The sequence below is a fragment of the Citrus sinensis genome, chromosome 4 (genome assembly GCF_022201045.2).
Source record: "Citrus sinensis cultivar Valencia sweet orange chromosome 4, DVS_A1.0, whole genome shotgun sequence".
In the NCBI taxonomy this organism is placed as follows: domain Eukaryota; kingdom Viridiplantae; phylum Streptophyta; class Magnoliopsida; order Sapindales; family Rutaceae; genus Citrus; species Citrus sinensis.
The window spans coordinates 19925490-19942101 of NC_068559.1; the positions used below are offsets into that span (position 1 = coordinate 19925490).

The following is a 16612-nucleotide window of genomic DNA, read 5'->3' on the forward strand; positions in this document are numbered from 1 at the left end:
ATATACGATATGATGCCATGGCATTAACCAATAACGTGGTAGCCATGAAACAGGATCTAATATTGCTCTTTCTCATGTAGAAGCCCATCAATTTCAGCCTTTAAGCGATGCATACAGCTACCATCTGTATAATGCCCTCTACTAATCCACAAATCTCGCAATTAAAATATTTTTGCATCCACCAGCTTACGCCAACCCCTAAACTTATGACTACTCCACTGAGACAAGGCTGTAGCTGTTGAACGAACCCTCTGCTAAAAAATATCAACCTGATCCACCTCTCCGAAACGATGACCTTGACAATAGCGAAAAATAATTTCACAGCACTGACCATACTCCTTCTAAAAAGCCTCATATTGTAAATTGCGCTTACACGAAGAAACCTTATTAGCATAACCAACCGAATTTTTAAAAGATACCAAAATATGACTATGATCATAACCCCAAGCAACGAGATGAGTGACGACATTGAAAAAACTCAGAGCCTTCCTACAAAAATTGTGTAGAAGACGATCTACAAAAATATCTAGTAGTTTACAATCTTACAAAACAGATTGAAAATTTGGCATCATTTTCAAATCCCTAGGCAACCTACCAAGTCTTTGTGACAATTTCAAAATCTCATTAAAATCACCTCCAATTATCCAGGGTAAAAAAAGGAAAGAATGCAATCTATGTAGTAGCTGCCATGTATGATTTTCAAAGCAGCCTCCCGATGCATATACATTCCAGAAAAATGCCATATGAAATCATATTTCATCCGTATAGTGGCATTAATATGGTGCCAACCATAGGAATGCACAAAAAACTAATCTCTCGCTGCCAGAGCAAAGTTAAACCCTCTCCCCACGTTTGCGGCGATCAACAACCAAACAATTTTCAAACCTCAAACATGAATACTTATGTTGCATCTCAGACACAGTTAATCTAGTTTCACACAAAAATATAATATTTGTCTATGTCTCATGGGGAATTTTTCAAAGTGCATGGAATGTCTCAGGATTCCTCAAACCTCGAACATTCAAACATAAGACATTCATTGCGATTGATGGGGCTGAGACTTAGGACCCATTGATAATTGTGAAGAAATATTAGTAGAAATCACTGAACCACCATCAACAACCCTATGGGCATAATCCTCAGACGCTAATCATACTCGTTTGCCAGAGCCATTCTTATCTGCAACCCTCTAATTAATGAGCCTTTTTTATGCCATAGCTGTTAGGAAATTGAACTTCCTCCCAAGATCACTTCAAGCAATTTATCAAGCAACAAATTAATAAGAAAATTCAATGGAGAATACATCAATCAAACAACACAAGATTTACGTGGAAAACTCCAAATCCGGAGAAAAACCACGGCCTTTGTCACAAGACAACCAAAGAAAAATATTCACTATGTGGAAAATTATTACAACCACTCTCAGAAATAATTTTCTCTCACCCAAGCCCCAAATACATAATCCTGAAAAATACCCCTTAACAAAGCAAACTCGTAATACCCATATTGAGGAGTCAAATGCTCCTTCAATATAACTACATGCTTAAGAATATTTCTCTTTCTCAATTTCTCACCAAAACTTGGATTCCTTCTCTGGGATTTTGGATGCCAAGCTCTCAAATGAGAGCTTCCTTTTATAGGCAAGATTTTGCCTAAAATCAAGCCAATTTTTCAACATTCAATAGCCACCATTTCAATAGTTTTGACCACTTCCAATTGCTTATCAAACTTCTCGACTATCTCCAAATTGAATTCAAATGATATCTTCCAAATTGACTTTTTAACTCTTTTTTTTTAATCAATTTTCAACAATCTCCACCTTGATTAAAAAAAAAATTCATAACTAATGTTACAAAGCACTGTCTTCACCAACGGTCATAATTCTCAACATAGAGAATTACCATACTCCACCATAAAGAGTATACCACTTAGAATTAACCATTCTAAGATTTTTTTTTCCGGCATATGTCGAACATATCCGCTGAAAATTATGGTGCAATTCTCATGCTTGGTTTCCCTGAGAATTCTTCAGCCATGACATAACTTTTCCACCACACACCTTGCATTTATACCAAGCCAATGCCCGCGTGCAAACTTGTGGACCCCGCTGATCATAACATGCTCTCTTTCATGGCAACTTGGAGATCTACATGCCAAAAGAACTAACCCAGTCTCCTATCAAAAGGAAACTCACCATCTACGAGAATATCAGTATCTCCTTTACTGATTCTGGAGTAATTTGCCGAGCCCACTCCGCTTTCTTGACAATTTTCTTAAGGTACCAAAATTGTCCACACCTTCAAATATTTGTGCATACCAGATTGGATACACCTTTGACTTGAATTCTCCACAAGCCAATAAAATCATTCTCCCATTAATTTTTCAACAACATCAAACTCCACTAAGTTTGAAAAAACACTAGCTGCTAACATATTTGCTTTACAGATCAACCTATTCTCTTCACCACAAATTATTTGGATTGGCTCCCACTGCTTCACGTGAACAGTACCGTATACGTGAATAGTACCCCGAAACCAAAACTTCAATCAATGGCTCTGATACCACTGTTAGGAAATTGAACTTCCTCCCAAGATCACTTCAAGCAATTTATCAAGCAACAAATTAATAAGAAAATTCAATGGAGAATACACCAATCAAACAACACAAGATTTACGTGGAAAACTCTAAATCCGGAGAAAAACCACGGCCGTTGTCACAAGACAACCAAAGAAAAATATTCACTATGTGGAAAATTATTACAACCACTCTCAGAAATAATTTTCTCTCACCCAAGCCCCAAATACATAATCCTGAGAAATACCCCTTAACAAAGCAAACTCGTAATACCCATATTAAGGAGTCAAATGCTCCTTCAATATAACTACATGCTTAAGAATATTTCTCTTTCTCAATTTCTCACCAAAACTTGGATTCATTCTCTGGGATTTTGGATGCCAAGCTCTCAAATGAGAGCTTCCTTTTATAGGCAAGATTTTGCCTAAAATCAAGCCAATTTTTCAACATTCAATAGCCACCATTTCAATAGTTTTGACCACTTCCAATTGCTTATCAAACTTCTCGACTATCTCCAAATTGAATTCAAATGATATCTTCCAAATTGACTTTTCAACTCTTTTTTTTTAATTAATTTTCAACAATAGCCAAGGGAATAGAAACTGGAGTAGAACTTTCTATCATTGCCAGACGCTTCCACAGCCTCCTTTTGAGTTTTCCCACTTCTAGACTTGCTGAGTTTTGCAGCACCTCTTAAGATTCATGTTGGTCCTTATTAGCACAACCCAAGGTAGGATAAAAATTGCTAGAAAGACCATCATTAACATCCTTATAGCTGGTATTAGTTTTGAGAGAAGCATCTAATGCCATTTTATCAGGCAAAGAAACAATATCACGTTTTGGAGTAAAGTCACGTGTGGAGCATGAGCTGTCATTAAAATGAGAAGGCGCGAGTGTATTAGTGAGAGAATGAGGTAGCACACGTGTATTGCAAAAGGTTTGTTTCCCTACAGTCGGTTGCACAATGAAACCATTATCACCCTATTGACCAAATACTTATAGCCCTATAGAGATGCTGCCACTTTCCCTACTGTTATAACTAACTTTATCACCACTAAAGCAACATTAGGAGAGCATCTCTTACCATTTTGATCATGTTTATCCCTTTGAGAAGTCAACTCTAGACTAGAGGATTCCAGCACCCAGTCATTATGCTTCGGAGAAGCATTACGGCCCACCACCTTATTGTAATCACGAGCCACACAAATCTACGGGCATAATCAATCATAATGCTCGGCCTTTCTCAGCTTTAGTAAGTTCAAAGCAGCACAATCCCTAATCAAATGTTCAAAACTACCACAAAAATAACAAAAATTCGGCAGGCGTTCATACATAACAGAGAGCACATAGGCATCCTCTCTGGTACGAAAACAAACTCGGTTGATTAGGTTCAGAGATATTGATTGAGACTCAAATACGAAGATATTACCCAATATAATCACCATAAGGTCCAACATCCACCTGCTCAACAACACCAAGCATACCTCTAATAAATTCTGCCATCTCCTTGGACGTATACTTCAGAGGCACATTAAGAATATGCAGCCAAAAGGCAACTGAGTTAAAACTTTGCTTAGTTAAAACACCACCATCTGCTAAAGGAGACAGGACTAATGAGGAACGATTAAAATGCCAATGGCCTATAGCTAATATCCGATGACGGTCTTGCTTTGAAGAGAAGCAAAAAAAAAAAAAAAAAAAATGTTCAATATGCTCCATTCGAATGCCCCGTGTAAATTTCCAGATTGTCGGAATACTTCTCACAAAAACATCATTATTGAATGATTTTGACGTTAAGATCTTGCCAAGCAGACATGTAGCAGCCATTGCATCTCCTCGTTGTTGCACCTTATTAGATACCACTACTATAGCAACCTGTTCATTCATCGAAAGTGAACTACAGAGGCAGACGACTTCCGAAGTGTCCATAAGCACTAGAAATAAATAAATAAATAAATTAGAGAAAAAACTGAACAAAGAAACCAAAAAAGAGTATAAAGACTCACTCGAACACTCCCACACTACTATCTTTGGTAAAGACTTAAGGTTACGAGGAGACAAAGGATGTGGCAATTCAAAATATATAATTCCTACTGATGAATTCAATCTTAACTTTATTAACACAAAATTTTTAAGTAATTTTATCATTATTCAAACTTAAGATGCGGTCGAAATGGGGTTGGAGTTAATTTTTTATCACACTTAATAGAGGTTGTACATGTTGTAATAAAGCAATTTCCTTACTATTAATTTTTGAATTTTGATAATTAAAAGAAGTCAACAATAATGGATTAGGATTTTCTCTTATGTATCATTTTTTTATTTATTTAAATAGATAATTAATTTAAATTTTAAATAGATTTGAATGTCAAAATATGAATGTCATATTCGCTTTTTTGTTTGAGTTCCTAAAAAAGTACCAATTTTCTTTTTTTCAACTCAAAAAAATCTGAAACCAAGTAATTTTACATTTGCGCCCTTACATAATTTTAATGTTAGATAAATAATAAACATCTCATAAAACATTAATAATATAATATTTTATTATTGAGAGATTGTCAATTTCTCCTAATAAAATCAATATATACCATTTATCTCCTACAACTTTTATAATAACTAATAACACACTGGCAATATAAATTTAAAAAGAAAAGAAGGATAAATAGGTTATTTATTTGATAATTTAACCTGGAAATATAAAAATATATATTTATTATAAGAAAAATGTATAAAAATTTATTTTTTTATTCACTCCAAATTATAGATTTTCTTATTTTTAGTACTTAAATTTTTCATTTTAATCTTCATTAACATGCTTTATTTCATTTATAATAAATATGAATAAAGTGTATTTAAAATCATGGGTAATACTTTAAGATTATGCTATCAGGGAGTTATTGGTTATTATAAAAACTATAGAGGTTAAGATGTATATATTAATTTCAATAAGGAATATTGGCAATTTCTCTTTAATTATAACAAACATTATATTCAAATGGATACAATCTTTTAATATTCTAAATTAGAATATATTGATCAATTTTATTATAATGAATGATGTTTTATACAAAAAAAAGTTCATAAAATTTTATAAAGATAGAAATAATGCTAATTTGAAGATAATAAAAAGATAAAAATTAATCTCCTAATATATTATCACAAGTCATAGAGATGATAATAATACTAATTAGTAAGTATAATTTAAGTAAAGATGAAAATAAATTAATCTGAATAAGGATATTTGGAAGAATATGTTATAATGTTGTTATTCAGAATTTTTAGATTAAGTAAAAAAAATTAAAAAATGACTTAATAATTTAATTACTTAATCACTAAAAATATTTATTAGTTGAAAAAATAAATAATTAATGATTTGACTTGATTTATTGAAATTAAGTTAATTAAATTATTAAGTTAAAAAAATCCATTAGATTTATTATCTCTTAATTTTTTTAAAATTTAATGAAAATTTTGATTTAATTCATAAAAATAAATTAACTTCGACTGTCTTAAAAAAAGAAAAAAAGCGACAGAGATATGGATTTAAATTGCGTAATAATAATAGTACATGAAATGACAAATGGATAGGGAAGTATCGGGCATCGTGTCAACATCAAGCACCTTTTGATGAAGATTCAAGTCAATCAGCAACCAACGGTTGCTTCTAGAAAAACCGCCGATTGCTTCCCGCCTTCATTGAATTAACAGAGCAATTAAACAAAGATGTGTGGAAGAGCTCGCTGTACTCTCCGTGCCGACGACCTCCCTAGGGCTTGTCACCGCACCGGCAGCCCCGCCCGCACCCTCAACATGGATAGGTACTGTCACTTTTTGTTCCTTCAGTTTCATTTTAAAATAGTAATAGTAATAATAAAAAAAAAACAACGGATTGTTTTAATTTTTTATTCGTTTGAAAATTTGAATTAGGTATCGCCCGTCGTACAACGTCGCGCCGGGATGGAATCTTCCGGTTGTTCGCAGGGACGACGACGGTGAAGGGTTTGTCCTCCATTGCATGAAGTGGGGGTTAATTCCTAGTTTCACTAAGAAAAATGAGAAACCTGATTTCTATAAGATGGTAATATCAATTTATTTCATTCCAGTTACTTAAATCTTTAATTTGTGCTCTTACTTAGCTTAGTCTATGATCGAAATGATACTTTTGTTAAGAAACAAGAGTAGCACTAACAGAGGCCAAGATTGGAAATTATTCAGCTGATTCTGTTAATATATTTCCATTTAGCTTGAACATTTAATTGCAATATTAATATTATTAAGTTATAATTATAACATAATTTTGTGGATGCTAGTTTAGTTTAACTAGTAAAACCTCTTGTGGTAGTACAGAAGGTATGGGTTTAGAATTCCACTACATACCGAGGAGAGTTTGGGTTACCATCAGGTTGTATCCGAAAATAAATAAATATGTTGATGCTGTGAATTGGTGGTTTTATGAGTCGTTTTGTTTAACAAGCTTTCGTTTATGGCGTGGTCAAAAGTTAAATAAGTAGAGGTTTTTGTAGAGCCTATTTATTCTAATGCTCTCCTTGAAAAGTTCAAAACCGGTGTGCCAAAGCCATTGAATTTGGGCCCGAAATGGGCCAGAAGGTTTTCCTAATTTTATGTGATTTTCTTTAATTTTTTTTCCCAAAAAAAGGCTTAACAATCTCTAGAAATTATTTTGGGGCTCGAAACCGACTCCCATTTTTGTATAGTTCTTTATACAAATCTCAAGGGAAATACAAATGTAAGATGACTGTAATTTGATCAGTGAGTCATAAGGTCAAAATCACTCATTTATGTGGGAGGATTGTCGACGTCTCATATGTGTTCTGCTTTGCAGTTCAATGCTCGATCTGAATCAGTGACTGAAAAGGCTTCTTTTCGTCGTCTTCTTCCTAAAAGCCGGTGCTTAGCGGCAGTAGAAGGGTATTTATGTTCCTTGGTTTGTTCATAAGATTATGCATGCTCTTTACTGCTGCATCATTTTACTATTGTTTAATAATTAATGTTTATTATCTTGAATATTTTTCTTGAAGTGTTTTAGCTGAATCTTAAAATTTTTTCAAAATATTTAGCCGTTATGTGTAATTTGAAATTTAGGGGGATGTTTTCCAATAATTTCGTGAAGCATTTTCTTTTAATCTCTCTGACTTCGGTTATATTAGCTGCAGCTTTTAAACAAGCTAATACATTCATTTTATTTCCATTTGGCCAACAGTAATATCTGCCTTGTTTACTTGACTTCATTCCATTTAATGCTTCAGATGTTCCGTGCTTTACTTGACTTCAATCTTCTCCTCAGATTCTATGAATGGAAAAAGGATGGGTCAAAGAAGCAGCCTTACTATGTTCATTTTAAGGATGGTAGGCCTCTAGTGTTTGCTGCGCTTTATGATACCTGGCAAAGCTCTGAAGGTGAACACTCTTCTAATATTCACTTTTTTGAAATGACATGAATTGCCAGACTATTTTGCTCCAGGATCCACTCTTTTTTAACCCATAATTCTTTACTACTATTAGTTTTCAGTTTTGAAAGCTGTTCTGCTTATATTCTGCTTCTATTCAGTCATGGCTAGTGCTTAACAGCTGATACATTTTTATCTGAGGAAAATTATTTTGATATAAGATTATTAGTAAAAATATGGTTTTATACCATTAATCTCCAGTTTTGTAGTTAATCTTCTCATTAGTATTTCTCGTTAATCTCCATTTTTGTAGTTAATCTTCTCATTAGTATTTCTCGTTAGTCTCCATTTTTGTAGTTAATCTTCTCATTAGTATTTCTCGTTAGTCTCCATTTTTGTAGTTAATCTTCTTATTAGTATTTCTGTTACCCTTTATGATGAGATGTTGGCACATCTGTCATAACTTACAGACATTGATATTTGACAGTTACTTATCAGAAATCCTTATTTTCCTTTGTTGAAAGGCTTATGCTTTCTTCCATTATCTTTAGACAATCACAATAGTATATGCTTTCTTGCAGGCGAGATACTTTACACTTTCACCATACTGACAACTTCTTCATCAGCTGCCTTACAGTGGCTGCATGGTGAGTTGTGCTTGCTTTCATTATTCGGATTGCCTGTTTTAGATCATGAAATATCTGTACACTTTCATACTCATACATTTTTCAAAAAATGACAGTTTAAGTGTTTTTGCATGTGTCAGGATTCACTTGAATGAAGCCACATTTCCTTGTCACATATTGATTTTGTTTGAGCATCTTGAAAGTATACCCAACATGCATTAATAGCTTATATTTATTGCAAAGGTAGAAAATCAGGCTACAGATTGTTATTAAAAACGAATGAGAATGTTCATGAGCATGATATTTATTCTACATTTTGATTATTCTTTTGAAATATGATATTTGTTTTGCATTTTGATTATTCTTTTGAAAAATAATAGTAACACTAATTAGGACTCTAACTGGCAAATACTTTGTCGGAGGACTCTGATGGTCTCTGACCTTGATAAAATTATGGTAATCTGGCTAATTCTAAGAAATAGAATATTGTTAAAGGTGTTTGGCTAGGTTATACATTTGCTTTCAGTTTGATCTTGAGCGAGGAAATTGAGAAATTTATATGCTATTGTAATTGATTGATCATGACTTCCATGCATTCTTGATTCTTGCCAAATGGAGCAGCCATGCCCTAATTCATTGGTTGATAATTATAGACAGGATGCCTGTAATTTTGGGTGACAAGGAATCATCAGATGCATGGCTAAATGGTTCTTCATCTTCCAAATATGATACAATTCTTAAACCGTATGAAGAGTCTGATTTGGTATGCCTTCTGGATATACTATCAGCATGACATCTCCTTTTTAAATTGGGAAATTGGGGAAGGGGGATGGGGTTCCAGGTTACTTATCATTCTTGTCTCGTGGAATAATAACTGTTATTTCCAGGTGTGGTATCCTGTGACACCTGTAATGGGCAAGCTATCTTTCAATGGGCCAGAGTGCATTAAGGAGGTGCGTCATGTTAGCATTTGCTATTAAATCTAGCAATTTATGGCTGCTGTTATTTAACCGTTATGAACTACCAGAGGTCATTAGCAACCGTGCTTAATGTTCTATAGCTCCTTACATCGTTTATTGCTCCATAACGTGGTCTTATCAAAAGATATCTGACAGCTTTTCTCATAGAAAATTTTCTTTAGATAGTTATAGTTCCTGGTTTTGTTGATGAAAAAATCATTAACTTATATTCTTCAGATTCCGTTGAAGACTGAGGGGAAGAATCCAATCTCAAACTTCTTTTTGAAGAAGGAAATCAAGAAAGAACAAGAATCAAAAATGGATGAGAAAAGTTCTTTTGACGAGTCTGTGAAGACAAATCTGCCCAAACGTATGAAAGGAGAGCCCATCAAAGAAATAAAAGAAGAACCAGTATCAGGCCTGGAAGAGAAATATTCATTTGATACTACTGCTCAGACTAATCTGCCGAAAAGCGTGAAAGACGAAGCTGTGACTGCAGATGACATAAGAACTCAATCCTCAGTTGAAAAAGGAGACCCTGATACCAAATCCGTTGCTTCTGTACTTTCTGATGAAGATACTAAAAAGGAACTACAGAAACGGGACTACAAGGAGTTTCTAGCTGATTCAAAGCCAGTTATTGATGGAAACAATAAGCTGGAAACGAGTCCCCTGAAGAGGAAGGGAAATGTTAAGGATGCTGGTGAGAAACAGCCAACGCTATTTTCATATTACAGCAAAAAATGAAGTTTGACTACTCTTGTATCAGACAAGGCTTTTTGGGGACCAAAGCAACATATTTTGTGGGAAATGCAATTTTGTGAGCAGAATCATTTTCAGGTATGGGTATGAGAGCTTTCTAGGAAACACTTGATGGTATCTCAAATCTGTATTATGTGAGTGCATTCCAGCAATGCTTCTCTTTGATACCCATTGCTTGCCAATGTAGCAGTGTATATTTTCTTGCGGCAGAACGGGATGGCTATTTGCGTGCATCTCAACTTGTACATACAACTTACAACTGAACTGGCTTCCTTTTGCAGCGCTTACAAGTATCTAAAATTCCAATGTTGTAGCATAACACGTTTCTGGAAAATGGTTATTCCACCAAAATAGGACTGTAATTGCATTGTCTGTGTACTCCTTGTCAATTTTTCTGCATCTACATTAGAATCTGCACATGACATCTGATTTCCTTAAATGCAATTCAATTATGTTCAAATTTATAAAAGCTAATTTATTCTACTTTTGCTGAACTCGAGGCTCTATGCACCTAATACCACGCTGTTATTGCGTACCTTCAGGGAGGAGTGGGATTGCCCCTGACAATAATTTATGCCTTAAGCTGAATTTGAGCAAAGATCAAAACTATACAAAAAACTTGATTTTTTATGATAACAACCTTGCTGGCTCTGACTAGGTTTGAGTTCAAGTCTAATTTAATATTAAGAAATTATAGTTTTTAATTCACAGTTGTAGAAAAAGATAAAAGTTGAGAGCATACAATATTGAATTTTTAAATAATAATTTTTATGAAAATAATAAAATATTGTAATTTTTTTCATTATACAAATATATAAGAGCTCACAATATTGAATTTTAAATTATATAATACTTTTAAGTATAATTTATTATCAATATAGTTTGTCGCCAACCTAATGGTAGGTTGGTCACTTCCATAAATATGAGTAGAGTAGATATATCTCACTAATATTATTGGGAATAGAATAATTTTCTAAATATGGAGATAGAAGTCTCGCTTCTAATTAGTGTAAGTTTTGAAACTATTCTCAATTTATTTTTAAACTTTGTGGTGTAAATATACAAATTGAGAATAATCTCAGTAAAATTCATATTATACTGCACCTATAGATTGTAAAAAAAAAGAAAAAAAGAAATCACAATCACTTATTTGCACATTCGAAGTTCATAATATGACCTGTTTTCAAGCTTTTTAAAGTTTAAGCATAGGGATCTAATTACAAATATTTCAAAGTTGATTGGGACCTACTTGAAAACTTTTCAAAGTTGTTAACTTTGACCTACTTGTAAACTTTTCAAAGTTCGAGCTAAAAGTGAAAATAATGATTTAGGGAAAACGGTTACCGACGAAATTGCCGGAATTTTGCCCGAGCAAGATGCAAGAGTAAACTCGTACTTTTGGCAAAAATATTATACCATTTGACAAATATCTCTGAGTCCTCTATCTGAGACACACCCAATAATCCAAGACATGCCCAGGAAAGAACCATGACATTGAAATGCATGCATGAATGCAAAACTAGCAAACCAATAATTGACAATTTGAAAAAAAAAATGTGAATATTATTTCGTTGATCCTTACATACCCCTACTGTTATTCAGAATGGAGCCGAGGGTGCCCAACACGGCGAAAGCCAACAAGGGGCTGACATCAAGCGTATCGAAAACCGGAGGGATTATATTCCGAAAAAGATTCAAGTAGGGATCGCACAGGTCCCTTATGGCCGACAGCGGCTGCCGGTCCCACGGAATGTTCGGGAACCAGCTCAACAAAACCCTAACCAACAAAACCCCGCTGTATATGTCCAGCCACTTCGCCAGTCCCGCCGCCACAACCGTCAGAGGCGTGTTCAGGTACCCGCTGGGCCGCTCACGCATCCTAGCGAAGAACGCGGGGCCCACCGTGCGGACGATATTGCAATGCAGAGAAGATTTGTTTAGGGTTGGAGCCAAGTTTTGGATGAGGGATTTTATGAAGAGGCCGGATAGAGAGAAGATTGTGGAGACGGTGCGAGTTGAGTCTGCGAGGAGAGGGGTAGGGGTTACCATTTTGGAGGGTTTGAAGGGTAAAGTTGGGAATGTGAAGGAAGAAGAAGAAGAAGAAAAAGATGAAGATGAGGATGAAGAAGAGGAAGCTTTTATGGGTTGGGGGCGGAGGTGGCAGTGGTTGTGGTGAAGGAGGTGATGAGGGGTTTTAGGGTTTGGAAAGACGACGGGAGAGCGGAGGAGGAGAGATGCGGTGGCCATGTTTTTTTTTTTTTTTGATTTGTTGAAGAAGAAGTAGTTTGTTAGCGGAGAGTGCAGTTTCTGTAGGAGGAGGTTTCATATCTGTAGTTGCGTATTTCTTCTTCTTCTTCCACCATTGGAATCAGGATAGTTCCATGCAACCACGGGCCTTCGTGGCCCTCCTCACGGCCCAAATTCAGGTTCTGAGTGTTGTGGGCTCACTCACTATTCATGTGAGAGGATTATAAGTTACATGCATGTAACTTAACATTAGCTTATAATACAATTCTATTAAATGAGAAATTTTAGAGTAGTTCTATTGTACTACACTCACCTAACACACGCACCTAATACTCATGATTTGCGATATTTAAATTAAATATAATTATCAATTATTATAAGACGAAATGCACACATGTCATAAATACATTAAGTGAACGTAGTACCATAGAAATACTTTTAGAATCTCTCGAAAAATAAATGAGACTAAAAATAATAATTCTACACTTAATTTAAAATACATAATTTGTATCTCAACTGATCAGTCATTTATCATTAATTGGCACGCCTAAGCCATTCTTTATCAAGTAGCACTATTCTTTTTTGCATGTTAATTATACAATTCTATCAATAATTGATACATAAAATTGTCAGTTGATATACAATTTAATTTATATTTCAACTATAAATGTATCATTAATTACCTCTAACAAGGAGATGAAAGTGGTTATTGTAGATATTTTTATAAGATGACAATAGAAAAAAAAATACTAATGTTGTCAATTTATTTTTTTTCTTTTTACTTAAATAAGTGATTTGGTTACTCAGTGGCGGATCTAGAAGAATAATTTACCGGGGGCTAAATTAGATAATAGTAAAATATAAAAAATTAAAATTTTGAATATATAAAATATTTATTAATACATTTATAATTATTCTCTACGAAATTTCATATTTTAAAAATATTATGCAATAGACTTATCATCAATATTATTAAATTTATTATTTCTTATATAAACAACCAAACTATCATTTATTTCATCCAATTCCAAAGATGATTATTAATGAGTTTCATTACTGAAAACGTTCTCTTTACTATTATTATAGAAAATGTAAGAATTAATCTTATTTTTTAGAATAGAAAATATTTTGGGTCGAGGGCTATCATTATTTTTAATTAAAATATAAGTTTTTATAATTCATAAAAATTAAAGTTTAAATTTTATGGGGTTTATAATTTATAGTGACTATTTTAATAAATTTAATGAGGGATAATTAGAAAATAAAAATATTTTTCTCTTTTATTTTTACAATTTTTTTTTTACCAGTGGGGGCTCACCCCACTGGTCACATGCTAGATCCGCCCATGTGGTTACTTACACTTATATGAAAAATGATAAATGATCCGTTTTCTTATATCCTTCCTTCAATTTATCGATCAAACTCTCCTCAGATCGGATCTTAATTATTTGGAATCAATTTTTACGAGAAATACTGGATCTCATCGTTGATCGATCCATTCAGTAAACTGGGCTTGGAGAAAAATCAGCATTAACACTCGGCTTTCTCATTCAAGTAACAAATTAATCACAATCATTGATAATTATGTCAACATACCATTTAATAATAGTTGTGGGCACACCATAGGCTCGAAATTTGAGATGCCTTAGCATTACTTGCAACATAACAGTCAATTTCTTCATTTTTTGTTACTTTGAACATTTTGCAAAAGCAGCGATTTGCCATTCAATTGATGAGAGGGATTAACTGCTGTCCCCTTATTAAATATTTAAACGAAAGACAAGCAAACGTTATTAGAAAATCAACATAATGGAATTATTTGGGGACGTAAGAATAAGGGCAAAGACAAATAATAGGCCTCTATCCACCGTCCATTTGGTGTGATTTCCATGATGATCTTCTTCAGCATTCTTAGAGGACCAACCATGACCCCCCATTGAACCACTGGCCGTGACCCAAGACAGAACCTCCGTCTCTTGTTCCCTAGCCGAACCGTGCAAACCCTCCGCCGCCTCGACCGACTTCGCGCACTGCCGCGGCACCACCCGACTAACAAGGCGGAATTTGACAACATTGATACACTTAAAGAACTTCTCTTCAACATTTTTGTGAAAGTGTTTTGTGCTTGTGTTTCTTATATAGTTGGCTTAAAGTTTGGCTCTTGAGGTTAATCATGATGGTCATTATGGCAGTGATTATACCAATAATATATGATGCTCAGGCCTAATGCTAATGAACTATAAAATATATATTTTTCATTAAATTTATTATTTTATTTTACTTTAGGTTTGTGGTAGTAATGATTAGGAGTGATGGGCTTCTTTTAAACTATAAACTATGTAAAGATGTTAAAGAAGTAGTTGGTGAGATGTATCGATCATCAAAGAATTTTTTTTTTTTTTTTTTAACCACGAGGTATTTTGGAGAGGGCCCCAAGCCCCAACTAGGGGTGGGCAAAAAAATCGTAGTGTTAAAAAAACCGAACCGAACCGACGGTTTTTTCTAATTCGGTTCGATTTTTATTTTTTAAAAAAACCAAATATACCGTTTGTAAAAAAACCGAAATGTCGGTTCGGTATTCGATTCACTTAGCTGAACCGAAAAACAGAATTATTTTTTGATTTTATTCAAATCAAACATGATTTTTTTCAAATCAAACATGTGTTATTTCTCTTTATAATATTATGATTATGTTTTATATAGATGGAGTATTGGAGTTTGGTTATGTATTTTGAAATTTTAATATTTCATATTTTTGAAGTATCTTATTAATAGTTAGTAAGATATTAGTGATAAAATGTGTTTTGAATACTTTGTATTTATTGTTAATATTTGTAATAAAATTAGGATAAATTCATTGTTGAAAAAAATTATTACATTCATGAGGCCCAATGGGCTAAAAATTTAAAAATTCAAAATAGGCCCAATAGGCCTAGAACCGAAAAAACTGAACCGAACCGAAAAGAACCGTTTGAGTTCGGTTCTTATTGAGTTCGGTTCTTATTCGGTTCTTTTTATAAAATAACCGATTTAAATCGGTTCTACTTAATTTCGAACCGAACCGAACCGTGCCCACCCCTAGCCCCAACTGTGGGAGGCACCTTTAGGCCCGTACCACAACTCAAACTAGAAGTCTCCGCTCGAACCAGAAGGCGCAGGTTCTCCCAACAAATGCGACTTCCCTGCGACTCGAACTGGGGAGCAAACACAGTCAAGCCACTTAAGGGGACTCTATTGTCAGTAGAGCCAACACTGTGTTGATATCAAAGAATCTATTTATTCATGTTACACGTTGCAATGCATACTTTGGGTGTTTTTTACATTTATTATCTTATTAAATTTTGGTAAGTGTCCCAATGCTTTTTCTTTGAGTAACACGATGCATATCCTAAAAAGCTTTGTTCTAAATTTAATTAAACGGATGTCATGTAACCATGGGCGGATCTAGCATGTGACCAGTGGGGGCTTGAGCCCCCACTGGCCAAAAAAAAATTGTAAAAATAAAAAAGAAAAATATTTTTATTTTCTAATTATCTCTCATTAAATTTATTAAAATAGTCATTATAAATTATAAACCCCATAAAATTTAAACTTTAACTTTTAAGAATTATAAAAACTTATATTTTAATTAAAAATAATGATAGCCCTCCACCCAAAATATTTTCTATTCTAAAAAATAAGATTAATTCTTACATTTTCTATAATAATAGTAAAGAGAACGTTTTCAGTAATGAACTCATTAATAATCATCTTTGGAATTGGATGAAATAAATGATAGTTTGGTTGTTTATATAAGAAATAATAAATTTAATAATATTGATGACAAGTCTATTGCATAATATTTTTAAAATATGAACTTTCGTAGAGAATAATTATAAATGTATTAATAAATATTTTATATATTCAAAATTTTAATTTTTTATATTTTACTATTATCTAATTTAGCCCCCGGTAAATTATTCTTCTAGATCCGCCACTGCATGTAACATTATATTTCATTGTACAAATGACACGTAAAGTTATAAATTTTCTACTT

General features: G+C 33.6%; 2 protein-coding genes across 3 annotated transcripts; one reads left to right on the forward strand and one right to left on the reverse strand.

The window, feature by feature from the left end:
• Positions 1-6147: 6147 nt before the first annotated feature.
• LOC102620840 (uncharacterized) lies at positions 6148-10823 on the forward strand. Of its 2 annotated transcripts, XR_371262.4 has the most exons (9): positions 6148-6392; positions 6502-6652; positions 7418-7503; positions 7880-7992; positions 8564-8629; positions 9262-9371; positions 9496-9561; positions 9805-10407; positions 10520-10823. XR_371262.4 is itself a non-coding variant. In XM_006484764.4 (8 exons), exons 1-8 carry the CDS (start codon positions 6298-6300, stop codon positions 10312-10314), a joined length of 1197 nt encoding a protein of 398 aa, XP_006484827.1. In that variant the 5' UTR covers positions 6148-6297; the 3' UTR covers positions 10315-10823. The 2 variants fall into 2 exon arrangements, 1 of the variants encoding a protein (XP_006484827.1); XM_006484764.4 differs by having other exon boundaries at positions 9805-10823.
• Positions 10824-11808: 985 nt separating this feature from the next.
• Positions 11809-12754, reverse strand: LOC107177765 (ylmG homolog protein 1-2, chloroplastic). Its single transcript, XM_015532167.3, has one exon. The coding sequence runs from the start codon at positions 12574-12576 to the stop codon at positions 11908-11910; it is 669 nt and encodes a 222-aa protein (XP_015387653.2). The 5' UTR covers positions 12577-12754; the 3' UTR covers positions 11809-11907.
• Between the last annotated feature and the right edge of the window lie 3858 nt (positions 12755-16612).